This window comes from Alexandromys fortis, unplaced genomic scaffold, assembly GCF_014885135.2.
Source record: "Alexandromys fortis isolate MF-2015 unplaced genomic scaffold, M_Fortis_MF-2015_v1.1 scaffold_16, whole genome shotgun sequence".
NCBI classification, from domain to species: Eukaryota; Metazoa; Chordata; class Mammalia; order Rodentia; family Cricetidae; genus Alexandromys; species Alexandromys fortis.
Genome location: NW_026067893.1, coordinates 14,772,222 through 14,796,001, shown reverse-complemented (window position 1 = coordinate 14,796,001; position 23,780 = coordinate 14,772,222). Strand labels below are relative to the sequence as shown.

General features: G+C 55.7%; 2 protein-coding genes across 7 annotated transcripts in view; one reads left to right on the top strand and one right to left on the bottom strand.

Annotated features, from left to right (window-relative positions):
• Positions 1–1,551: 1,551 nt before the first annotated feature.
• On the top strand, positions 1,552–12,658 carry Lzts2 (leucine zipper tumor suppressor 2). 6 transcript variants are annotated; one of them, XM_050146739.1, is made up of 6 exons: positions 1,552–2,148; positions 2,351–2,466; positions 7,651–8,100; positions 9,447–10,106; positions 10,545–10,802; positions 11,383–12,658. In XM_050146739.1, the coding sequence occupies exons 3-6, from the start codon at positions 7,693–7,695 to the stop codon at positions 12,073–12,075; spliced, it is 2,019 nt and encodes a 672-aa protein (XP_050002696.1). In that variant the 5' UTR covers positions 1,552–2,148; positions 2,351–2,466; positions 7,651–7,692; the 3' UTR covers positions 12,076–12,658. The 6 variants fall into 6 exon arrangements, with proteins under 6 accessions (XP_050002696.1, XP_050002688.1, XP_050002680.1 ...); XM_050146731.1 differs by having other exon boundaries at positions 1,552–2,158; XM_050146723.1 differs by lacking the exon at positions 2,351–2,466.
• Positions 12,475–23,780, bottom strand: part of Pdzd7 (PDZ domain containing 7) — an 18,830-nt gene continuing 7,524 nt past the window's right edge. The window contains 14 exon segments of the mRNA XM_050146852.1: positions 12,475–13,258; positions 13,260–13,523; positions 13,912–14,012; positions 14,250–14,840; positions 15,259–15,330; positions 15,477–15,568; positions 15,691–15,782; positions 18,127–18,302; positions 18,708–18,758; positions 20,520–20,717; positions 21,211–21,606; positions 21,920–21,980; positions 22,974–23,121; positions 23,369–23,545. Coding sequence (XP_050002809.1) covers positions 13,166–13,258; positions 13,260–13,523; positions 13,912–14,012; positions 14,250–14,840; positions 15,259–15,330; positions 15,477–15,568; positions 15,691–15,782; positions 18,127–18,302; positions 18,708–18,758; positions 20,520–20,717; positions 21,211–21,606; positions 21,920–21,980; positions 22,974–23,121; positions 23,369–23,545 — 2,512 coding nt within the window. The 3' untranslated portion in view covers positions 12,475–13,165.

Sequence of the window (23,780 nt, the reverse complement as noted above, 5' to 3'; positions counted from 1 at the left end):
TCCCCTAAGCTACACAATTCAAGACCAGCCTGGACTACTAAAATCCCATCTCAAAAACAAAAAAGAAAAGTGGGCTTATTCTTGTCTCTAACCCTCTACCCTCGGTGTTTCCCTCTGGAATCCTCCCATTTCTCCCTGTGTGCTAGACTGGGGATTTGTTGAAAAATGCAGAGCCTGTTTCTCTCTCCCCTGTCTTCACGTTTGCTGTTCTGGAGTCTGTTGGGATGTGGATGCCCCAGTGTAAGGAGCACTACAGAAGACTGGAAGAGGTGACCCACAGACTGCCAGGCATATTGCTAAATGACCTTTTTATCTTATTTCCTCTCATACCCTGAAGTACCAATTTCAAGATGTTCAGATTGGGGGTGCTGGAAAGCCTCTGCTTCAGGTATAGGGGAGATAATTTTACTCCCTTTTCAAGTCAACCCAAGAGGAAGCTTTTAGAACTAGAGGGAAGAGTCCAGGGTTTCCTGAGAACTCTAGCCATAAAAAGCTGAAACAAATTTTTGCAAAGCTGTTGTTGGTGGGGAAGAACCTAGGGGTGGGGGTTGCTCTTCCAGGGTCTGCCTTCTTGGGGGTCTCTCCCAGACTGGCTGGAGCCAGGCCTCTCTAATCCTGCAGTAATCATTCCCAGCAGTTGGCTGCTCTGGGCCTCATCCAGGGTCTGAAATATTTAAGTCAGCCATGCCTTCCAGATGTACAGAACGAGACCATTTGTACCTCTAAGGGCATGGACTCCATAGTCTGTTCTTCCTAGAATGCCTGATTTGTTCTCAAAACCCTTCACTTGGGAGCTTGTGCGGGCTGCACAATCAGCAAGGAGAAACAGATACACACTTGCCTGTTTGACTTGCTCCACCCTCCAAGCAGACACCCCCACACAGCTCAAACCAGAATGATGAGGAGGAGGAGGGGAAACTAACACACGCGGTACACAAACACATTCCACCCCATACCTGCCTCAAACTCCCCACAGCGAGAGCTGACTCCAGGTACGTTCAGGAGCTGTTGGAGCCTAGAAGGCAGGAAGAGGTCAGTCCCTATGTCCTGCGTGTAAAGTCCCGAGGAGCCACTTTCTATCCACACACTTAAAGAAAGCGGCTTGAGGCAAACCACCTGGGACGAGACATGTGATTCTGTGTTTAGTTGACTTAAGAATGTCCCAGAGACCTGGACAGGTCTGGCTCAGAAGGGTCAAATTAAAACTGTAGCTGTTTTCAGACCGCCACTGTGGCACGGCTGTCAGGAGGGGCAGCTTTAGGTCTTCAGCAGCTGTTACTGGGGGTGGGTTTGAGAGGAGACCAAACTCACCTTGGTCTCCTGCAGTCCAACTACACAGTCAGTGGGTACAGCTCAGATAACTTTAAAGTTAAGCCTTTCTACAGTGTACCTGGTGTGCCAGGGAGGAAGGGAGCCATTGGTACCTCCCTGAAACACAGGCCAACTTCCTGTTTGTGCCTGTGGGTGGACCTTAGCAGTCTCAGGGAAGCCTAGCTATGCCCTATAGGGGGCCAACACAAGCAGTTTTCTCACCTGGCTTGATAACTACTCCAGAGAAGAGGGCTATTTCTGCTAGGACAGTCTCAGAAAGCCCCAGTGTGCGCGGGCGTGTGTGTATGTGTGAGTTTGTGTGTGTGTGGGGGGGGAAGGTTTATGAAACTCGAGAGTTCTTTGTCTGCCTCACAGGGACTTTCCCTCTTCTGGTTGTGGGCAGAGTGGACCAGATTGAGTTCCCTACGGAGCAGGAGAGGGTGACAGAGAAAAGCTTTATGGCTTTAGTTAAGGTAGCCAGGTAGCTTAGCCGTCGGTCATATCTGTTCTTCCCCCTAGGTCAAAAGTCAGTATGCTGTGCAGTCAAAAGGCCAGAGCTTAGACCACCGTCAGGCCTCTTTTGGGCTGGGTACTGGGTCGGACTACTTTTGGGTTGGTACTAGGTTGGTTGTTGGGGGTGCGGGGCAGACCACTCCCCTCTCTGGGTGGGGGGGCGCGGCTTCAGCCGCCCCGCCCCACTCTTCCAGGTCCGGCCTGGCGGGAGCCGGGAGCGCGGAGCCGGGAGCCCGGAGAGGACTGGAGATCCAGAGTTCTCTCGCAGCGAGGAAGTAGGCACGCTGGAGCCGGAGCCCGACCAAAGTGGGAGCAGCGGCGCAGGTGACGCTGGGTGAGTGGTGGGGTGGACGGGGTGCAGGAACTCCGGTCTCTCGCACATCCTCGCTCTGGAGAGAACTTTCCCCATTTTGAGAAACGGGACTGGGATGAGGAAGGGGTCCGCACTCTATGGAGCGCAGGCAAACACCTGAATAGCAAAGGGACAGCGAAACTCACACAGACGCACCAACATACACTCTTGCAGAGATCCATGCACTCGCCGAGGACGCGAACACACGTGCGCTCAGGAAAGGACAAGCAGAGCGAGATCCCGTAGCAGTCCCAGAGGCAGTGCCACCGGCCCGCGCGACCCCCGTAGAGGTGGACACTGAGTTTTTCTGCCCGAGGCTGAGGGAAAGGGGCCGCCCCGAAATTGTCGGCGGGGGCGGGCGGGGTTTGTCGCATCAGGCGGTTCCAGCTTCCCGGCCGCTTGCCTGCAGGTGAAGACCAAGGCGTAAACAGGCGCCGAGCACGTGACTGCTTCGCAGACCGGTGGGCAGTGCTCCCCCAACCCTGTCTAGGCAGGGATGCCCCTCTCATCCACCTCTCCCCCACTCCTGGCTTGTGTGTTTCGCCGTGTACAGGGCTTTATTCCGTACTTCACCTAGAATGGTGATAAATCCACTCACCCAGAATGGGAGCTTAACGCCCCCGGGGGCTTGGGTGGTACAGGAGGCCGGGAGACTGTTGGATGGGGTGGGCTTACTTGGACTCCTTGCCTTCCTCCTCACTAACACATTCTCGGAACCCGCATCCTTGAAAGGTATCCGAGAGAGGGCCTTGATGGCCCTGGACAGCTGCCCCGGTCTCATGGCCTCATACACCCAGCTCCGGGAGCAGCTGACCATAGGTCCTCTTCCTCCCACCACCAAGACCTGCGGGACTGGGCACAAAAAGCCCACCCATGCAAGAGGAACAGTTTCCTCTCGCCCCTCACCCCTCGCCACGGAGAATGCATAAGAGTAAAGATAGCCTTAAACCCTGATGGGAGTTTGCCTTCACTAGGAGGAAGAAGGACCAGATCCCCTTCTCAGAAAATGAAGGAGGGGGCTGCTGCCATAGGCCTCTCTCCCTTGCCGGCCCCCACCTTTCATCCCCCCCACCCCTCACCCCGCCACACGCTGAGCCCAGCTGCTGCCTGAGATTCTGGGCAGGCGGCCAGAAAGGGGAGGAGGCTCTCCGTGCCCCAGGAGGCAGGGATCAGGGCAAGGCCAGAGGCGGGGGTCTCTACTGGGGGAGAGGGGTTCAGTCTCTCCTTAAGAAGCTGAGGGACTGGAGTGAGCCTGAGGGTGGCTGGGCTGTGTTTCCCTTTCCAGGGAAAAAGAAAGAAAAACAACCCTTTCCATGGGAGCTAAAAATAGAGCTGAGAGCCGGCCAGGCTGTGGCCTGGCAGGGGGGGGGAATGCTTCTTCCTGGGGCTGAGCCCAGCTCTGGCAGGCCTTGGCCCTGGGGGGCGGGGGGGGGGGCAGCGGGGAAGGGAGGGTGGCCTTGCCAGAGGATGTGAATGTCAGCTGACCTGACCAGGTCACAGAGACCCCCTCAGGGAAAGTGGGTAGTTTGTGAATATGATGTAAGAAGTTGTCTGAGTGGCTGAATACCGCCGGCTCTGCATGGCAGAGGGTTGGTTGGGAGACTAAGTGTATTTTAAGACTGTGGCTGGATGCAGAGACGGTTGTGGAGGGTGCACGACAGGCATGAAGCACCAAGTCTTCTGCGAGTTGGCCCGAAGGATTATGGAATGAAGGAATATGGAACCACGTGATGGATGAGCCAGTGATTGTGGCTGCCTGAGACAGAATGTGGGAAAGGTCGTGTGGGTGTTAAGACTGTTGTTTTCGAAAGGGTAAAAATATTTGTGACCCTGAGAAAGACTTTGGGATGTCTGCTGTGGAGCCAGTGTAGGTTTGAACCATTCATTCTTGCGATTATTGGGGGCCAGGCCCCTCCCCTTTGAGCAGCGCGACCTTTCTCATAGCAGATGACCCCAAGTTAGGCTGGAGAGCCTGGAGCCACGCCAGGGACAAGCCTAGGCTCGCGGCCTGAGGGCGCTGCGCTGGGAAGGGAGTGGGATTGGTGGGGGGCTTTTGTGGGGGGGCGGTGGCTGATAAGTTGCTGGAAGGAGCCGCCAGGTGGCGCCGCTTCTGCAAATCCTAGTGTGTGACCTCCAAGCCTTCTGGGGTGGGACAGACAGCGACCGAGCCAGTCCCTCAACTTGTGCCCGGGAGCCGGCAACCGGAGAGGGACGGCTGACCCTCGGCCTCCTCTTGGACCGGGAAGCTGGAGACTGGGGAGGGAAGCTACGTCTAGAGAAGGGGAGGGGGAGGGGCGGGTGCCGCGCCTTGGTTCTTTGTGCTGGAACAATGACCAGCTGCCGCCGGCCCTCGGGCCCCGGCAGGGACAGACGATGACCCGCTCGACGAATCTCGAGCCGACCGAGTCACCCAACACAAACGCAGTTGTGGGTCCACTCTGGGAGGGATCCTGGGCGCCACCGTGCAGCCCCCGCGTGCGCCCTGGCGAGCACGCGTGACGTGGGGTGCTTGCGCGTCTCCGCGCCCCGGGGCGGGGACGCCCCTTGGACCCCTCCCCCGCTCCGCGCGCACCGCCCACTCGGGCCGGGCGGGGGCTGGACGGGGCCGGGGGCGCCGGCTAGGCGGAGGCGGGGCCGGGCCGGGCAGCTCCGAGTGGCCGCGCGCGGGCTGGAGCGGGCGGCGCGCCTGTGGAGTGCTGGGGCGGCCCGGGGCTGAGCATGGAGCAGCGCGGCGGAGGTGAGGGGTCCAGGGCTCAGGGTGCCCCAACTTCTAAGCGATGCGGTCTGGTGGGGAGGTGGCATTCCACAGACGGCCCCAGTTCATGGAAGGAGCGGACAGTTGTGGGTGGGCCGGGAGGGGGGGGGCTCCCGGCTTTCAGGCTCGGAAGGGGAACTCGTGATCCCAGACCGGATCCCGCTTGACTGGTCTCTGGAGTTTGTGTGTGTGTGTGTGTGTGTGTGTGTGTTGGGGGGACTTTCCCCAACTCTCCAACCCCCAACCCTGAGGTCAGAGAGTTGGGACCTGGGCCAGACTCGTCTCAGGCCTTGGCGCCGCCCCAGGCTTCAGGACCCCCAGCCCGCTGCGGGGATGGGGGGTGCAGGGGTCTGTGTACCAGAGTCATAGGTCAGGGAGTGCTGGGAGAACCAGGGGTTCATTTTTCCCACAACCACAAACGCATTTCTCAAAATGGAGCCGCTTGCCCCTCCTTCTCTCTTGGGCCTCAAGAGCGGGAGCCAGGCTGGCTAGGCCTGGCTTTCCAAACTCCTGACCCTCAGAGCCCAGCTTTACATCCCTCTGGCTTTAGGGGCCCTTGCCTGCGTGGCTTCGACGACCCTAACTCATGCTTCTGCCTCTAGCTCCCCATGCCTGAGCCTCTTGGCCTCTTTGTCTCTTGACTTCTGGTCTCTGTCTCTCCGAGTGACTACTGCGGCCCTTGCCCTTGCTTCTGGGTCTCACTCTCTGTGTACCCCGGAGTGGGGAACTATAAACAGAGGTGCCAGCGCATTCCCACTCTTCGCTCCACAGTGTAGACCCACTCTATCCCCGAACTGAACCTCGTGGGGGCAATCTCAGCTCCTAGCCCTACAGAGAGATGTGTGATTGCTCCTGGATCCAGTTCACTTACCACCCTAGCTCCCAGCAACTCCTTCCTCAGGCTGGACTTCTGTGATTCCCGGTGTCTTAAAACTTGGGGACACTTAATGGGGAGCAGTACTGAAGAGCCAGATGGGGCAATGGGGTCAGAACTGTGGGCTCACCTTTCCTCTCACCTTTAAGTTTGGGGGAGAGGGGAAGGTCTTAAAAAGGGGGGAACTGCTTCTATCCACCCAGGTGGTCTTGAATGTCACCCAGGTCCCAACCTCCCTCCAGGAATGCTCACTCATACAGATTATGCCAAATGTGCTTTTCACACACCGTCCTTTCCGTTCACGCGCTTGTGTAAGATATACACATAGTGATTCGTGTTACCGTCCTGGCAGAAATGAAGTTGTTCTATAGGGACATTTGTCTCTCAATCTTTGGGAGACAATGCAACCCAAAGGCTTGAGGATTTCCCTAGGAATCCCATACTGAGAGAAGAAAATGGCTATTGAGGCTGGGTGACTTCATCTGACTTGGGACATAGACTCCACTTTTGGTGATATTCACACAAAAACTCACATATATGTGAACAAACTGGTCTGTCTATCCAAACTTTTTTTTTTTTGGTCATATCGTCACATTCAGACCCCACAGATTCATTTGTTGCACATACATTAATACCTTTTGTGTACTTTCTAAGTAATAAAACTCAGTATTGTAAGACATAAGAAGTCATACATATATCTGGCTGTGGTTTTACAAAGTTTAGAATCCCAGGATTCTGAAAGCTGAGGCAGGAGGATTCATGAGTTTGAGGCCTGCTTGTGCTACATAACACAACTGTTTTAGTCGTGTCCCCCACATCACACACACATGTATGTACTGACAGCCATCTAAACACACATTCAGCCTCTGCATATTTCCACGCATGCTGTTCATTTTTATGTTCCTGTACATGTGCTCACACCCACAAGTAAGTGCACGCACTCTTATGGAATTCTCTGTCCCCTCTTGGCCCCTGCTCCACATGATGACTTCAGCAGATGCTTAAGTCTTGGTCATCAGCAGCCTTGGGACTGGGAGGGAGTTCCGGGTGGAGGCCTGCTGTCCCTTCCAGGAAGGGGCAAGCCTGGGGGAAGTGGAACCATCTTACTGAGATCCTCCCAGGGGTGGTAATGGGCTTCTGCTCAAATCCCGTAGGGGTGCTCTGAAGATCAACTAAAGCGGGAAGGTTTACACTTGGTGTAAAGGTGGACACTTGGACAGGCCCTATATAGGCTCCCTTAGTCCTAACTGAGTGGATGGCAGAAGCTAGGAGTTGTCATGGAAACAAGTGTAACCAGCATCAACCTCTGGGAGGTAGGAGACCCCAGAGGGCACCTGTGGGTTCCTAAGGCCTGTAAGATTTCCTGTTTGGCCAGCTCCACCCTTGCCGCCTCTGTGTCTGGGAGAAACTGAGGCCCAGCAGTGGGAGGCTGGACACTGCCTGGCTTTGGCTCTTTGTTCCTTAATCACCACCTGGCTGGTGATTGCATCCCTGACGTGTCCTCTGCCCAAACAGCCCAGGAATGAGGCCAGCTGTCCCAGGAGAGTAGGGGCCTGTACTAGGAGCTAGTAGTTAGGATCTCTGTCCAATCCGTGGCTTGACCTTCAGAGGGGAGGCAGATTTGGGCTTAAGACTGGGTCTTTCCTGGCAGAGAACCTGCATACCCTCCTAGGTCTCCCATTCCTTCATCGACTCCGGTTGAATTATTCCTTAGCCTTGTCCAGACTAGAGTTAGGAAGTGTTGCTGTGTTGGGAGTGCTCTGTCTGGAGGAGGGGGTCAGGAGAAGGCCTGTAGGGGGAGAGTACTCAGGTGCAGGGACTCTGACACCAATGCCCTGCTCGCAGGTTGCCCTGGAGGCCCCTGGCCAGGCCTGAGCCTCTGCCACCATGGCCATTGTGCACACTCTGCCAGTGCCACTGGAGCCCGCACGTGAGACAGCCACTGCCCCACAAGCTCCAGCAATGGGTAGCGTGAGCAGTCTTATCTCAGGCCGGCCCTGTCCCGGGGGATCTGCTCCTCCACGCCACCATGGTGTCCCTGGGCCCACCTTCTTCCGCCAGCAGGATGGGCTGCTACGGGGTGGCTACGAGGCTCAGGAACCACTCTGCCCAGCTGCGCCACCCAGGAAGGCTGTCCAAGGCACCAGCTTTACCTATATCAATGAGGACTTCCGGACAGAGTCGCCTCCCAGCCCAAGCAGTGATGTTGAAGATCCCCGAGAGCAGCGGGCAAACAATGCCCACCTCCGTGGGCCCCCACCAAAGCTCATCCCAGTCTCTGGAAAGCTGGAGAAGGTAAGGGCCAGTCCTCTTGGGAGGATCTGGGTGGAGTCAGGAGCCCCTTAGGGAAGCTAGGATTTGCATATATAGAGCAAAGAATGTGGGCTGTCTCAGCTCTCCTGGCTCAGGAACTATCACCCTGGCCGAGTCCCATTTCTGTGTATAGTTACTGTTATAGGCTAATTTTTGTAGGTTCCTGTTAGAATTAGTACTTAGCGTAGTACCTAGCACCTTCAAGCGAACGATATTAGTTGTGTTGATTATTTCTCTACATAGCCCTGGCTATGCTGGAACTTACTATGTAGACCAGGCTGGCCTCCAGAGATCTGCCTGCTTCTGCCTCCCGTCCCTGGATTAAAGGCGTGCGCCACAGCCAGCCTAGTGGCTTCAGCTGTTACTACACAGATGGGAGTGTGTCGAGTGTCTTTGGGCAGAGCCTTTAACTTTATCTCTGTTTCCTCAATATTTTGCTTGCAAGGCTCTTATAATGATTAAAAAAGACCACTTTGAATTACTTAACATAAGTGGACATTTAGGAGGCCTGTTGTTAGTGGGAACAATTGTTTTTACTTTATAGGGGTTGAGGGCCCTGTGTGGGAAGGGTGGAAAATCTGACAGGGTTTTGAAAGATCAAGGTTTGGGGGGGGGGGTTAAAGAGATGAGGAGATGGCCCAGTGGGTGATGTGCCTGCTGTACCGAGCATAAGGACCTAAGTTCAAAGCCCCAGCACCCACGTAAAGAGCTGGACATCACGGCTCTGGACTGTGAGGCAGAGACTCGCAGACCCTGGGACTTGCTGGCCAGTCAGTCTAGCTGAATTGGCGAGCGCCAGGGTCAGTCAGAGACTTATCAAAAATTCGGGAAAGCAACCAAGGCAGGCTCCTGACTTTCACATCTGGCCTCCACACACGGGCACCCGTGTGTGCGCACACACACGTGGATTAGCGTTTTGAAAGACCAAGCAAGCAAGCTGGGCTTGGTATCTCACACCGGTAATCCCACTCTTTAACAGGCAGAAGCCTTGCTTGTATTCAGGGCTAGCCCTGTGGATACATAGTGAGTTCCAGGCCAGTAGAGTAAAAACCCTGCCTCAAACCACTAACAAAAATAAAAAAAAAAAATTAAAAAAAAGAAAAGGACTGGAGAGATGGCTCAGCGGTTAAGAGCCATTGCCTACTCTTCCAGAGGTCCCAAGTTCAGTTCCCAGCAACCACATGGTGGCTCACAGCCATCTATAATGAGATCTGGTGCCCTCTTCTGGCATGCAGGCAGGACACTATACATAAATAAATCTTTAAAAAAAAGAAAAACAAAGTGATCGTGCAGATTAGCCTCACGTGTCACGTGGTCCCTCGTTTCAGAACATGGAGAAAATCCTGATCCGGCCAACAGCCTTCAAGCCAGTGCTACCCAAACCTCGCGGGGCACCATCCCTACCTGGCTTCCTGGGTCCTCGAGCTGCTGGGCTGTCTGGGAGTCAGGGCAGCCTGACACAGCTGTTTGGGGGGCCAGCCTCCTCCTCCTCTTCCTCTTCCTCCTCTGCTGCTGACAAGCCCTTGGCACTGAGTGGCTGGGCTAGTGGCTGCCCATCCGGGACACCGTCAGACTCTGGTCGCAATTCTTTATCCAGCTTGCCCACCTACAGCACCGGAGGTGCTGAGCCGACCACCAACTCCCCAGGTGGGCACCTGCCCTCCCACGGCCCCAGCCGAGGGTCACTGCCTGGTCCAGCCCGAGGGGTCCCTACTGGGCCCTCCCACTCGGACAGTGGACGATCCTCCTCCAGCAAAAGTACGGGTTCCTTGGGGGGCCGTGTAGCTGGGGGTGTCTTGGGCAGTGGTGCCCGGGCCTCCCCTGGCAGCAGTTCCGGTGGAGACCGCTCTCCGCCCCCTCCGCCCCCTCCGCCCCCTTCGGATGAGGCCTTGCTACACTGTGTCCTGGAAGGGAAGCTTCGAGACCGAGAGGCAGAGCTGCAGCAGCTGCGGGACGGTATGGAGGAGAGTGAGGCTACCGTGTGTCAGGTGCGGCCCAAGGCAGTCCTGGGTGGTGTGGTGGAGCATCCAGAGGCCGAGGGACCACTCTTGAAGCATTGCTGTCGGGGAGGGAGAGGATGGAGACCTTCTGTGACACCCCAAGGTTTTTAGCTTAACCTCCGAAGGAGTAAGGAGACAGGGTTTGTGAATTGGATCCAGCACTGGCTCGGAGCGTCTGTTGAAGCTTGAGCAAGTTTCTTAACCTCACCAAACCCCAGTTTCCGCGTCTAAATGGGGATAGTTCTGACTCCCTAGGGGGATTATTAGGAAGGGTTGTATTAGTGCTTGCTTTTACTGATGTCATAATACGCTGGATTTGTGTGCTCTTCCCTCCTTCAGCCCAGGCAGGGAGTCACCCAAGCACGAGAGGCTAGAGCTCAGGATCCGAAGCACCTGATGGTTTCTCGCCCGCCTTCTTTTCTCTAGGCATTTGGGGCGCGGCAGAGGCACTGGCCACGGGAGCGGGAGGACTGTGCAGCCCAGGCGCAGCAGGCCACACAGCGTGTCCAGCGGGCCCAACAGCTGCTGCAGCTGCAGGTGTTCCAGCTGCAGCAAGAGAAGCGCCAGTTGCAGGATGACTTCGCACAGCTGCTGCAGGAGCGAGAGCAGCTGGAGCGCCGCTGCGCTACCTTTGAGCGGGAGCAGCGGGAACTCGGGCCGCGGCTGGAGGAGACCAAATGGGAGGTACGCAAGATTCGGTGCTGGGCAGGTTGGACGGGCCACACTCTGTGACCCAGGGGAGCTACCCTAGAGGGTCTGCACTTCCTCATCCTTCTGGGTTGGGATTTTCCTGTGCCTCCATGTTGGATCTCACGGGTCTGGTCTGGTGCCCACAGCGCTAGTGGCATTGCCTTCTCTATTAGGCTGGTACTGTCAATACCTCCATGAATGAGGAAACCCGAGTCAGAAAGGGCTGGAGCAGGAACTGGGACGAGATACAAACCCAGGCAGCTGGTTTTTAATGCCTGTTCTTACCCAAGGTGCCTTTCTTCCCCACTCCACTCCTGCAGTACCCGGCCTCTCCCGGCCTAGGCAGTGCCTAGGTGTCAGGATACCAGCATCGAAGAGAGAGGATCTGGGTTTCTTCTCTCCTTTCGCCTCTTACTAGAGTGTAACTATGAGTGTGTCACTAGGCTCGCATCCTGCTGGGCCTCTGTGGAAAACAGGGAGATAGCATCTCCTCTCCTTGAATGCCCAGCGTGGTACCCAGTGCTCAATATCCAGAGAGGCCTCACCGTCCTTCCTCGCTACTCTCTACCCACAGGTGTGCCAGAAATCCGGTGAGATCTCCCTGCTGAAGCAGCAACTGAAAGAATCTCAGGCGGAGCTGGTACAGAAGGGCAGCGAGCTGGTGGCGCTGCGCGTGGCCCTTCGAGAGGCCCGGGCTGCCTTGCGGGTCAGTGAGGGTCGGGCCAGGGGCCTGCAGGAGGCAGCCCGAGCTCGGGAACTCGAGCTAGAGGCCTGCTCCCAGGAGCTACAGCGGTACCGCCAGGAGGCTGAGCGGCTCCGGGAGAAGGCTGGGCACTTGGATGCTGAGGCAGCGGGACTCCGGGAACCCCCTGTACCCCCCGTGGCCCCGGCCACCACTGACCCTTTCCTCCTGGCAGAGAGTGATGAGGTTAAGGTGCAGAGGGCAGCAGCTGGGGCAGGGGGGAGCCTGCGGGCTCAGGTGGAACGGCTGCGCCAAGAGCTCCAGCGGGAACAGCGGCGAGGAGAGGAGCAGCGCGACAGCTTTGAGGGGGAGCGGCTGGCCTGGCAGGCGGAGAAGGAGCAGGTGATCCGCTACCAGAAGCAGCTGCAGCACAACTACATCCAGATGTACCGGCGCAACCGGCAGCTGGAGCAGGAACTGCAGCAGCTCAGCCTGGAGCTGGAGGCCCGTGAGCTTGCTGACTTGGGCCTGGCTGAGCCAGCCCCCTGCATCTGTCTGGAGGAGATCACTGCCACTGAAATTTAGAGCTTTGCAAGGGGCGAGCCACAGGACCACCTGGGTCCCCGGATCCACTGAGCACTCCAGGTCCCAGAGCCAAAGGGCCTCTGCCAAGCGTTCGGGTGGCCTTGTGACTTGAGTTCCGTTTCGCTGTCACCCAGAGGCTCCTACCCATGCCACCATTTCACTCCCCGGCTGTCAGCGCCACTGCCAGCCTTGTTTGCCCACAGATGTTTGCGGGGCTACCCCATCTCCACATTCTACCTGCCTGAAGCCAGAGAGAGCCAGATGGCACCAGCTGCTCCAGATGTGCCTGCCCCCAACATGCCCACGAGGAGGGGCGGGGCTAGGACTGGGGTTTGATCCCCGTGTCCAGCTCTGCAAGCCCCTTCTGGGCTGAGGGGGCTGAAGTCAGACCAAAGGAAGAACCCAGCAATGTCTTGTTTATTTGTGTTTGTGACCAAGCAGCCCCTCCTGTTACCAGGTTTATGGCCTCGTTTTCACTTGTATATTTTTCACATGTAAATTTCTTGTACAAACCCAAAGAAAACATTTAAAAAAATTGTTTTTTTTAAAAAAGTATGCTGGATAAAGAACCACAGGGAACTTGTTTGACATCTGTCCGGGAACATCTGTCCCCTCTGCTTGCTGGCTCCTCATCGACCTCATGAAGTTCTTGCAGGGAGGAAGGGTGATAGGGCTAACCCAGTGGAGTCAGAGGTCCTCGTGGACCAGAACCTGAGTCTTAACCAGGTTTGAGGAGTTAGAAAAGCTTTCCATCCTGTTCTTTGCACTGAATGCTGCTTGAAACTGGGGAATGGATGCAGTGACCTCCTTGAGGACACTCGGAGTATGGAAAACCAGAGGCATCATCAGCCTCACAACTTCAGACTTGAGGTTCTCTGTCCCCTCACTGTGAAGCGGTCCAGGACCAGGGAATGCAAATGACACACAGTTGCCCACTAGAACCTTGTCCTTGGACATCCGCCTCCAAAGGCCAGAGCCTTTCTGATAGCCGCAGTGGGTCAGAGCCACGGTGTACTCCCAGCAGGCGGGCAGATAGGACAAAGGGGCCTGGGTATTTCAGGAAACCTGGAGGCAGCAGTAATTCTCAGGGTCAGTAGTGGGAAGGGTCATGGGAACCCTTAAGAGGGGAGAGTTTGGAGGTGCTGTGAGGAGCCTGAAGGGCTGGGCTGAGAGTCTGCTGTAGTTTGCCCAGCCTCAGGGGGTGGCAGCTGGGCTGGGGTATTGTCAAGGGGTCCATGGGCAGAGGAATTGTCAGCGGGAAGGCTCTGGTCCTTGAAGGCTAATGAAGCAGAGGATAAGGGCAGCAGGCCAGGCCCAGGGACCCTGACGACAAGCTCCATAGGCTCCCGAGCCTTGTTTCTGTACGCTCTGCGGATGGTGTCCACAGCTCGTTGGTGGGTCACCTGCTCCAGACTCTCTCCGTCCACTGCCACCAGCTCGAAGCCAGCCTAGCGTGGAGATAGAAGAGTCAGCCTCCCACCATCCCCTCCTACCCACCACCCAACCTGAAGGCAGTGGCCTTTCACCTCTGCCAGCTAGGACACTCCTCTCCCATCTGGGTGCTGGGGATGGACAATAGAACTTTTGTGCCTGGAGCCGTTGGGGGCAGGGTGGGGCACAGACAATGGCCCTTTGTCCCTTGGGACTTGAGGTGGAACAGGATGGGCCATTCTCCGGCCCAGGCTAGAGTGAGGGGAGGATTCTTCTCTAGGCCTGGCCTGACCCCTCTGCCCCCAAGCCAACTCCTACGACCTGGTCTGAACATGCCTGGCTGGAAGACAAGAACAACCCTGTACCCTTCAGTCTGGGCCTAGCGAGGCTTGGCGCTGCACCCACCTGCAGGGCCCCGCAGAGGAACGCAGCACCTCCTGGGAAGATCTTCTCTATCTTCACCGTGGGCTGCACCTTGGACTCGATACCCCCAGAGATGCTGATGCCTGGGGAGGGTGCAGAGCACAGAGTGGCAGCCTCACCCCAAACTTTGAGCTCCCAGGAAGAGCAGGGAATCCCATCCTCCAAATCAGCCTTGCCTTCTTCCCACCTCTGGGCTCTGTCTCAAGTCTCAGCCTCCAAACCTAGATTCCCCAGCTACATACCTTAGTGCTCAGATTTCTTTCCTGGTCCCCCAGCTTCCTTCCTACCCACCCTGCTTACCCGGTGCTACCCTGACTCACCCAAAGACTGCTTCATCTTAGATAGCGTGACTGTCCTCAGCTCTCCAGTGGAGGCTTTCCTGGTCGTCTCCTCGGCCATCCCATTAACTCCATTCTCCAAGGGCCCTTGCCTGGCTTCCACTTTGGCCTCCTGCCCGTCCAGAGGTCGTGGAAGCGAGGGCCTTGCCTTCCGAGGCCTGTGGTATCGCCCGTTGGCTGTGGTGGCAGTGGTGATGGGCGCTGGGGATGGGGAGCTCCTGCGCCCAGGGGACTTGCCTCGACCCCGGCTGCGGCTGCGACTGCGGCTTTGGGCTGGGGTCTGGCTCTGGTTCTGCTGGACCTCCTCTTTACTTGGGGGTTCTGTCAGTAACCAGTTAGGCCTGGGAGGCCGGGGAGCCACAGGAGGCGGCTGGGGAGGGGGTGTACATGCACTGCGATGAGGAGAGAAGGCATCGACTGGTACATCTTGTAGAGGGGGGATTCCTTTATGGTGGTGGCGAGGGGCAGAGGCACTGAGAGAGACCTTAAGGCCCCCCAGCCTCTCCCGGATCTCGCCATGGTCGTCCTCTGAGCAGTCATTCACTGGCAGCAAGTAGAAGCCTCCGCGGCTGTCTGGGGAACAGGGTCAAGGTTAACTTGCTCTTCTTAACTATCAGTTCCAAGATACCTTCCCAGACCCTCCCTGGTCCTCCTTTCTGCAATCTGTAGGGTTCCCGGGTGTGTGTAAACAAGGCCTGGATTTGCTCAGGTCCATTGTAAAGTGTCCATGATAAGCGACACTACTCTCTGGGGGCAGACGTGACCTACTGCTAATAGTGTCCTAGCACGTTGTATCATAATACACTTTAGCATAGCCAAGAAACCCGATTTAAAAGTGTGTGATCTTCAAATGCTCTCCACACGGCCAGGATGGCCTGGAGAAAGGCCCTTTCCCTCCTACTGCTCAGAGGCAAGGATGGAAGGCCTGCTCTCCCTGTTCCAATGTCCCCAGGGTTGTCCCATTTCCCCAGGTTATGGGACTCTGACTGACCAGGCACAGGGGTGATGAGGTGACGCTTGGGTGGCGTGTCTTGCCTGGTTGGTCTCAAAGCAGAAGGCCGAACTGGTCAGAGGGGACAACAGGTTAGAGGCCGGGCACTCCTGCCAGGCTCTGGGATGGCCATGCCAATGGGCTCAGCAGCATCAAGCGCCCCTCCCCCCAGCCCCGACTGGAGCTCAGAAGTCGGAAGTCCTGCCCCAGCTGCTGACCTGCCCTGCTCTTGAGAGCCTCAAAAGCCTCCAACTCCACGGGCATCACCATGCTATCAAAGCGGCCGAGGTCCGTGGGGGCCACCACACTCCTGAGGAAGGCAGGGATGTGGGGTAAGCAGGGCTCGGTTCTGGAGGTGTGGGCATGGAGGAGCTTCATCCCTGGGGTCACTGGGGCTTCTTGCCCCTTCCCTTTCCTCAAGCCCCACCCAACCTGATGTCCCTCAGCAGCAGCAGCTTCTCTGGCCTGTCCAGGATGGCCAGCAGGGGGCGCACCAGGTCCTCCACGCCACCTTCATGGACATACTGTGTATAGAAAGAAACACCACGGCTTAGATAGCAGCAGCAACTACTGAGCTGAATGCAGGAAAACAGGGTGCACGGGGACGCTGGGGCCCATCTAGCCATCCTCACTCTAAGATAGGGTCACCCTGTCCAAGGTTTGTAAGATGTTAAGTCAATGACTGTGGATCCCTGTGACGATCAGCAGCAGATCTGCAACAAATACCAACAGCAATCATGGTGTCTAGACAGGCAACTTTCTAAACCTTTTACATACAGTCTCTTATTTAGTGCCCACTCTGAGATGATTGCTGTTTTACAGAGGGAGGAACTGAGACTTCGGAGAATTTGCTCAGAGCCGTGCAGATAAGGAAATAGGAGGAAAGGCTGGAACCCAAGACATCCAGCTCTTGCTTGTTCTGGTGCGGGGAAATAATGTGTAGTGAATAGATTTTCCCTCTACCCCCTCACCCGGGCAGAAGGAACGGGAACCCAACACTAGGTTGTGCTTTTGGCTGTCCACCCTTTGTTCGGAGCTGGAATGGTAATCTTGGGGAACGGGTGGCTCCACAGACAGCCTCTCTAGTCAATAACCTTCTGCCTGGCACCGCCTGGATGCCACCAGCCCGGATGCCACACCCCATGGATTCTAGAAAACTGAATACTGGGAGCCAAGTCACTTGGGCAGCACACTGCCCCCTGGTGGTGAAAGGGAGACAGCTCCAGAGAGACCCATGGATAAGTTACCTCGTATGGGCATAGACACAGAAATAGCAGGCGCTGTGGTCATCTGAGTGAATCATCAATGAATATTTAGGGATAAATAAAAAAGTGTGTGTGTGTCTACACACACGGTTACAGCGACTCAACAATACGCTGCCGTGTGTGCCTGTCCCTCAAGGCCACAAGCATGAATTCAGCGTCTACTGTTAGACCCCGGGTGGCAAAGGAAGCAAAAAGAGCCTCCAGGACTCAAGTGGCAACAGGGACAGATAAGCCTCATTCAGCAGTAGCTGTAAACCACTGCCGTGGGGCAATGAGAGCTTCAGAGAAGGGTGAAGGGTCAGAACGAGCCTCTAGGAAGCAGTGACTCTTCCAGACTAGATGCCCCGAGCAACGTCGTGGAAGTTGCAGAGGAGAGTGTGCTAAGGATGCAGAACACCGAGTAAGCAGAGGTTGACTGTGGTGTCGAGGGCCCACGAAGACTTTCCTATAGGGCTGCCCGGGCTGAGCTCTATGTCAGGAGCACCCCTAAACTATGCAGCTTATAATTTATATCAGCTGTGTGGTGACCCAGGAACACTGGGGGTAGGGGTTGGGGTGACACACTGTAGAAGTCCTAGAAGGTGGGAGAAAGTAGTTTGTACTCAATTCTGCCTCATAAGGGAAACTGTAAAGGAGTAGGAAAGGTAGCTTGTAATTCCGGGCCTGGTGAACGTGGAAGGATGGCTCAGACAGGTTCGGGGCTGCACACGGTAGTCACCGGGGAATGTTGCCTATCTCTCAGCCCTGGGCTCCATTTCAGAAGGCATTACTGTGGGTGTGGATCATATGTAGAGCCTACAGGGTAAGTAGAGTCATGGTGAAATGAAGTCCTGGTTTGAAGAGGGCTGGAGGAATGGAGGAATAAGGAAACGTGCTGGCCAAAGATACAGACGCAGGGCCCCTCCTAGTGGTCAGAGTTCAGCATTGCAAGCTCTCACGAAGCCCACTTATTGTTCAGAATTGAGAGTGGATTTTAGCCCAGAGCTCTTGACAGGAACCTCCATCAGCATTTCTGTTGTAAACCAGGCCTTAGTAATGTGTGAGCAACCCCACCTTAGGCTTCGAGCGAAACTACGTGGGCACATACATACATACGTGTTAGGCACAAACAAATGCCTACAGGCAGGCCAACACACACTAGCTACCCCATAGCCATGACAATGTATACATCACAATACACATTCAGCCCCGAAATGGTTGGAGAGAAAAGAAACAAGAGTATATGTGTTGGGGGAGGGTTGTGGCAGAAGGCCAACCTGCTGTCTGTCCCAGGCATAGAAGGGGAGATGGGGGACAAGACTGAGGGTGAGAGAGGACACGGCCAGTTGCCTGCAGTTTTCTCCCCTCCTACTATCTTCCCCTGACATCACCTGTCCTCCTCATCTCCTCAGAGATGTCACCTCCTCTGAGAGGCCTTCCCAGATCTCCTGGGTTGCCTATGGCTGTCCTTCCCAGTGCTCTGCATGTCTGGTGACTACGGGAATTTTGATTCTAATTAATGTCTGTCTTTCCTTCCTGCCTGGGAGTTCCCAGCAACAAGGCCAGGTGCTGGTCAGTGGACAGTGGCCTGGAATGAGGGCCTGAGTTTTGGGCAGAGAGTTACCCGGGAGCAGTGGCGAGTGACCGCTAGTACTTCATCGTCTGTCAGCAGTCGCCGGGCCAGGTCCTGAATGAGGGGCCGTCGACTTTCCCAGGCCTGCACCTGCTCATCCACATTGGGCAGCTGGCCAGAGGGGCTTCCAGACCTGGCAGAGAGCAGGGCCCGGCCCCTCTCCCGATCTATAGGGTAGGAGTACGAGGGTGTGATCAAGGTGACAGAGCTGTTAGGGTAAGGCAGAGTTTCTCTTGGCAGGGGTGAGGCACCCTGGACAGAATTCCCCTGTGCCCTGCTCCCCAACATGGCCTTTTCTATCAAACCGCCATCAGTAAAGAGCAAACTCCAGCGCCTCCTTCACTCTCATGCCCATCTGTCCCGCCCCTGAAGTACAGACAGGCTCCTTCACCCCCAAATCCTTTTGAAGGGTCCCATCTCTGCCCCCTATCTTTTCTAGTAAGCCAACCAAGTCCTCTGTCTGACTCCACAGGCTTGGCTCTAAATGAGCTTAGGTCAAAGCCAATAAGCTGGTCCTAGCTTGCATCCCCACCTGCTGCTTTACCATGGGGATCTTGGGATATTGGATTTACCACGTCTCAGTCTCCAGGTGACAAACTTCTGCACAGGTCCCACGCTCCCTCCTGTAAAGAAGAAGAAGGTTCAGTTCAACTGGAACAAGAGTTTCCATTAGAAGTCGTCAGGGTGGGGACAAGTACTTTTGTGGGCCTTGCAGGTCATGACCAGTTAGGGACTTCATTCATAGGCCATGGGGGTGGGGCTTAGCGAAGGTTGTGGAGCAGAGGAGGAGGCCGTGTGAACACTATGTGTGGTTAGTTGTTTGGAAATGAATGAAGACCCCAAGGACAGAACTTGGTGGTACCTACCTTCCAGAGAAGACAGAGGGAGAAGGAGGAGCCTTGTTAACAGAGAGAGGATGGGCCCGAAAGGTGGGCAGAGAACCACGAGGAAACAACAACCTGGGAACTGTGAGAAGGCAGCCGTGAGGAAAGGACTGGCTCAGCCTTGACTTGGAGAAGTGTCTCCTCTACTGGACTGTCACCTGAGGCCTCTGGACACTCGATTCTAAGGTGGAGGAGCAGCGTCCACCTTCTCATCCTCTGCTTGCTTCTAACTACCCAGTGTTCACTCCTGCTTCTGGAAGCAGCACCCTGCTCATCTCCTGGGTAAACCCCTCTGATCTCAGCCCATGCAGTCTGGTTAGGCACATGGCCCAGGCTGAGCAGCAAAATCACATGTCTGCCAGTCCGAGAGCTCCTGTCCTCTTTTTCTGATTACATCACAGTGGTTTTCTCAGCATGACAGATGACATCAGGAGGCAGCAAAAACCCTGACTGACCCCTTTAACTGGAACTGTTGAAAAATCTTCTTGTAGGCCAGGTATGGTGGCACATGTCTTTAATCCCAGGATTTGGGAGCCAGAGACAGCTGGGTCTCTGTGAGTTTGAGGCCAGCCTGGTCTACAGAGCGAGTTCCAGGACAGGTCCCAAAGGTACAGAGAAACCTTCTCTTGAAAAATTAAAAAAACAAACAACAACAACAAAAACACCAAAAAAACCCATAAGCCCAAACAACAAAACTCCCGGTCCCCAGGGTTGCTAAGGGACAGTGGCCATCTCACCCTCAAGTTGGCAAAGCCTCCTCAGGTGGAGGCACAAGCTTGAGGGAGATTGCTGGTGTTGTTCCTTCAGATGGGCTAAAGTCGGTGGCAGAGCCTAGAGGCACTCTTTAAAGCTGACAGGACTTGAGTTTCTGTCCCAAGCAATTGTGAGCTTTATTTCATCCATACTGGGTCTGGTCTGTGAGCCTCAACAGGGTTGACTGGCTTCTTGTGAGGGTCCTTAAACAAACCCTACCTGTAACTAGGGCAGGAACCCAATGGCAGTTTGCTTGCCTAGCATGCCTGGGGCCCAAAGGTTCAATCATCACGACTAATGGGGTGGGGACAGTGTCTCAGCCTGAGTCCCTTCCATCTGAGCCCTGATTGAGATGTGGCTTTCCTCGGGGATCGTTCTCGAACTGGGTTGGGCCTGTGGAGCTCTGGAAGGAGGGTGCGAAGCCAGGGGCCCTAGCAAAGGTGCCTTCCGTTGCCAACACCACGAAAAGCACATGGCTCTGTACTGAGCTCAGTCACTTCCTGCTGTGCCTCGAGTTTGTCAAGTCACCTTTCTGAAAAGATGGAAGATGACGGGATGACAGTGGCCACTCCATTTTCAGAGCACCTTCTAGGAGCTAGACAAAGGGCTGGCTTACATTCATTCATTCTCTGATTTTCTATATGTCCAAAGAAATGAGTTTTGATCCTTCCATTTTACTTGGGAGGGTGAGTGGCAGAGTAGGGTGGGATTTCAACCTGGAATTGCCAGATGGAGTCCAGCACCTACCTTTCTCCAGGTCCAGGCGAGGGCGGACTTTAGCGGGGCTTCTGCTGTCCAGTGTCCAGGCCTCTCTGTGCCCGTCCCCTGCTGGCCGCCCCTGCCGCCCTCCCTTGAAGAAGAGGTTCATCAGTGTCTTGGAGCGCTGCAAGGCCCCCTTCTCCCCAGGGGACCCTGACTTCTCCTTCTTCCGCTGTTTCTTCTCCTCTGTAGATATGAGGGAGCCCCCGGGGGGGCTGGAGGGTGGGCAGAAGAGAAGGAGGGCGCAGGGGGATAGAAAAGGGCAGAGAGAGGAAGAGGAGGCAGACGGGGGGGGGTCTGCTGCCATTCCAGAGTGGGGTCTTCTTCCTGCCTTCCACCACCTCTCCCCTACCACACAGCTCCAGGGATGTAGGGAATCTGGCAAGTGTCTGTAACTAAACAGGTCTGGGCATCCAAGGCTGGAGAAATTGAAGTTATGATTGGTTTGGGGCCCAGAGCTTTTCAATTTGGGAGCTGGAACTGAGGGTGGGTTTGGGGCCCAGATCTGTTTATAAAATGAAGCCTAGAGCAGGACCAGAGAAAATTCTGGGTATGGACCTGGGACCTGACCTAGGCCCTGGGATTTTGGGCAAAGGCAGCTTTGGGATTGCTCCTTGGTGTTGAGGCGGGCTTTGCTGGGACTAGGGACTATGGGGAAAGCAGCGCCCTACCAACATACCCCACAGCGTCAAGTGGCTCTGAGACCGTGTGATGGGAGGCCTGGGTCGGCTGAGGGCCAGCAGCAGAGCAGTCTTGGGCGACTCCGAAAGTGCAGAATCAAGGCGTCGGGTAGAAGAGGGACCTTCAGAACGGATGGCCGTGTCCCTGAGGATGACGGTTGGCCGGACGCTGCACCAAGTTTCCACATGGCTGCCCATATCGGGCTCAGTCTGCATGGCGATGTCTGCCCGTCCCCAGCCTGGACCACAGCCACTGGGCTCCTCGGGCCCCAGACAGACATCCATGCGGTCAGAGGGCAGTGAGCCTGAGCTGCAGGGGGCACTGGAGGCATAGGAGGAGACGCTGGAACCACTCTCCGAGGCTTGGGACAGCTGCTGCAGTACCCCGTTGCTCACTGCAAGGGAGAGGAAGCGAGGTCGCTCAGGTGTCTGCTTCCTTCCTGGGGTTTCTGCCATGCTCACACGCTACCCTTGGCTTTGGGGTGGGTCAGAGATGCCAGCTGCGTAGATTACCATTTACATCACAGAGCCCTGGGAAAGTGATTTCCTTCCTCACCCAAGGGCACCTGAGGCCTGGAAGATCCTAGCACTGAGTTTGGAGATCCTCTGGCTTCAAGAAGGTCCCAAGGGCATCTTGGTCCCTTCCCCCACACCCCAAGGAGCTCAGCCCCACCCTTGGGCCCCTCCCTTTCATCTCTTGGGACTTACATCTATCCAGCCAGCAGTACTCAGAAACCATCTCTTTGTAGGCAGGGTACCGGCCGGTCTCCTGGGGAAGACATGGCAGGCATTGAGGAGTCAGGAGGAATGGGTGGGCACAGGAGTGAGCTTGGCAGCGTGGTTCCCCTCCGTGGCTCTGTTCTTTGACTGTCACTGCCTTGGTGACTGTCCCCTTGCCTTGATTACAAGGCCCTTCCTCAATTATCCCACTTCCTGACAGCATTGTCAAAATCTGATGGTCACTGTCCCCCCAGGAGCAGAGAAGCCTTGTTGGTCTACCCTGCTCTCTGTGCCGCCCAGCACCTGACCTCATAGATGCTCAAAAACACTGTGGAACAGCCAGGCAGGGTGGCTCATACTTGGAATTCTAGTGCTTGGGAACGCGAGAAAGAACAGATTTCTTTGAGGCCAGCTGTGGCTACATAGGAAAACCTAGCCTGGGCTACATAGTGAAATTCTCCAAAAACAAAACCAACACATGCACATGGAGGCACAGTGTTAACAAATGAACTGGGGAAGAGCCGGAGTTAGGAAGAATGTTCCAGGTACATAGAAAAGGAAAGCTGGCAGAATAGAGGTCGGGGGCTAGTCAATGACACACTGAATGAAGCTGGGTGACAAGCGAGGGAAAGAGAGGGGGACCGTGGGGAAGAGTGAGTCACCACTCCTGTGCGCACAGATAGAGGAAGACCTTAATTAGGTGTGACAGTCACATGAATAATGAAACCAACCACCTCCTAGAACACCAGTCTCTGCTATAGCCCTGTGCCCAGGGATCCCCACAACCCAGGTCTTGCACACAGTGATAGCCCCTATCCCATTCATTAGTCCATCATCTTGAGGCCTCCCCGATGCCGAAGGAGAGAAATATGGGGAGCCAGACCACAGCCAGGCCAGGTGACTGACCAGCTGCGTCACAACTGACTGCTGCCTCTTTGGAGTTGACACTGTGGCAGGGAAGGGGTCCTGTTAAGAACTAGGGTGTTCTGAGAAGTTCCAGCCATCGTCTGACCTCCCCCTGCTCCCACATCGTCTGGCCCACCTTGATGGTCAACATTATGTGCGTTTGGCCCTTCAGCACCTCCACGGCCTGGCTGTGGCTGATGTCATCGAACCTGACACCGTTGGCCGCCAGGACCTGGTCCCCCACTTTGATGCCATTCTCCTCGGCCAGCCCACCATGGTCCACTCTGGAGAGAGATGGGTGTGGCTTGATAAGACCCTGACCTGCCTCCCTCCCCCTTGGGTATGGGGGCTCCCACCTACATCCCTTGGGCCTCTTCTGATTGACAACACCCTCTCCCCAGGCCCTATCCTAAAGGGGTCCCCATTTGGACACTAGTTGGCTGAGCCTCATGTGTTGACCCATGCCCAAACTCCACTTCCAGCCCTCACCACAGTCCCATACCCAGGGGTTCCATTCTGCCCAACACTCACTTAGACACGTAGATGCCAAGACCAAACTCCTTGCCCCCGCGGATGTTGAAGCCTAGGCAGAAGTCATCGGAGGTCGTGTAGAGATGGACGATACGCCGCACACCGTCTTCTGAGCTGCTGTCCGATGGTGTCGAACTGCACTTCTCCACCACCAGCCGCCGGTTCACTACATCCACCCTGCCGCAACACAAGAGGCCCCAATCCCAAGTCCTCCAGGAACATCTGATCTAAATGCCATGGCAATTGATGGGGAAAGGCATGGTTCCCTTGCTGGGCATGGAATTTAGGTTTCATCAAACCTATGAAACAATGCAAATCACACATCCCCTTCTCTACCAAGTAACTGTGATATGTGGAGGCCCATGTCCGTCCCTTTTCTGTTTTTTTTTTTTTTTTTTTTTTTTTTTTTTTT

Coding starts and splice junctions, on each gene's coding strand:
- Lzts2 (XM_050146723.1), top strand. CDS start 7,693: ATGGCCATTGTGCACACTCTGCCAGTGCCACTGGAGCCCGCACGTGAG. Junction 10,107..10,544: donor GTGAGGCTACCGTGTGTCAG/GTGCGGCCCAAG, acceptor TCTTTTCTCTAG/GCATTTGGGGCGCGGCAGAG. Junction 10,803..11,382: donor TGGAGGAGACCAAATGGGAG/GTACGCAAGATT, acceptor CTCTACCCACAG/GTGTGCCAGAAATCCGGTGA.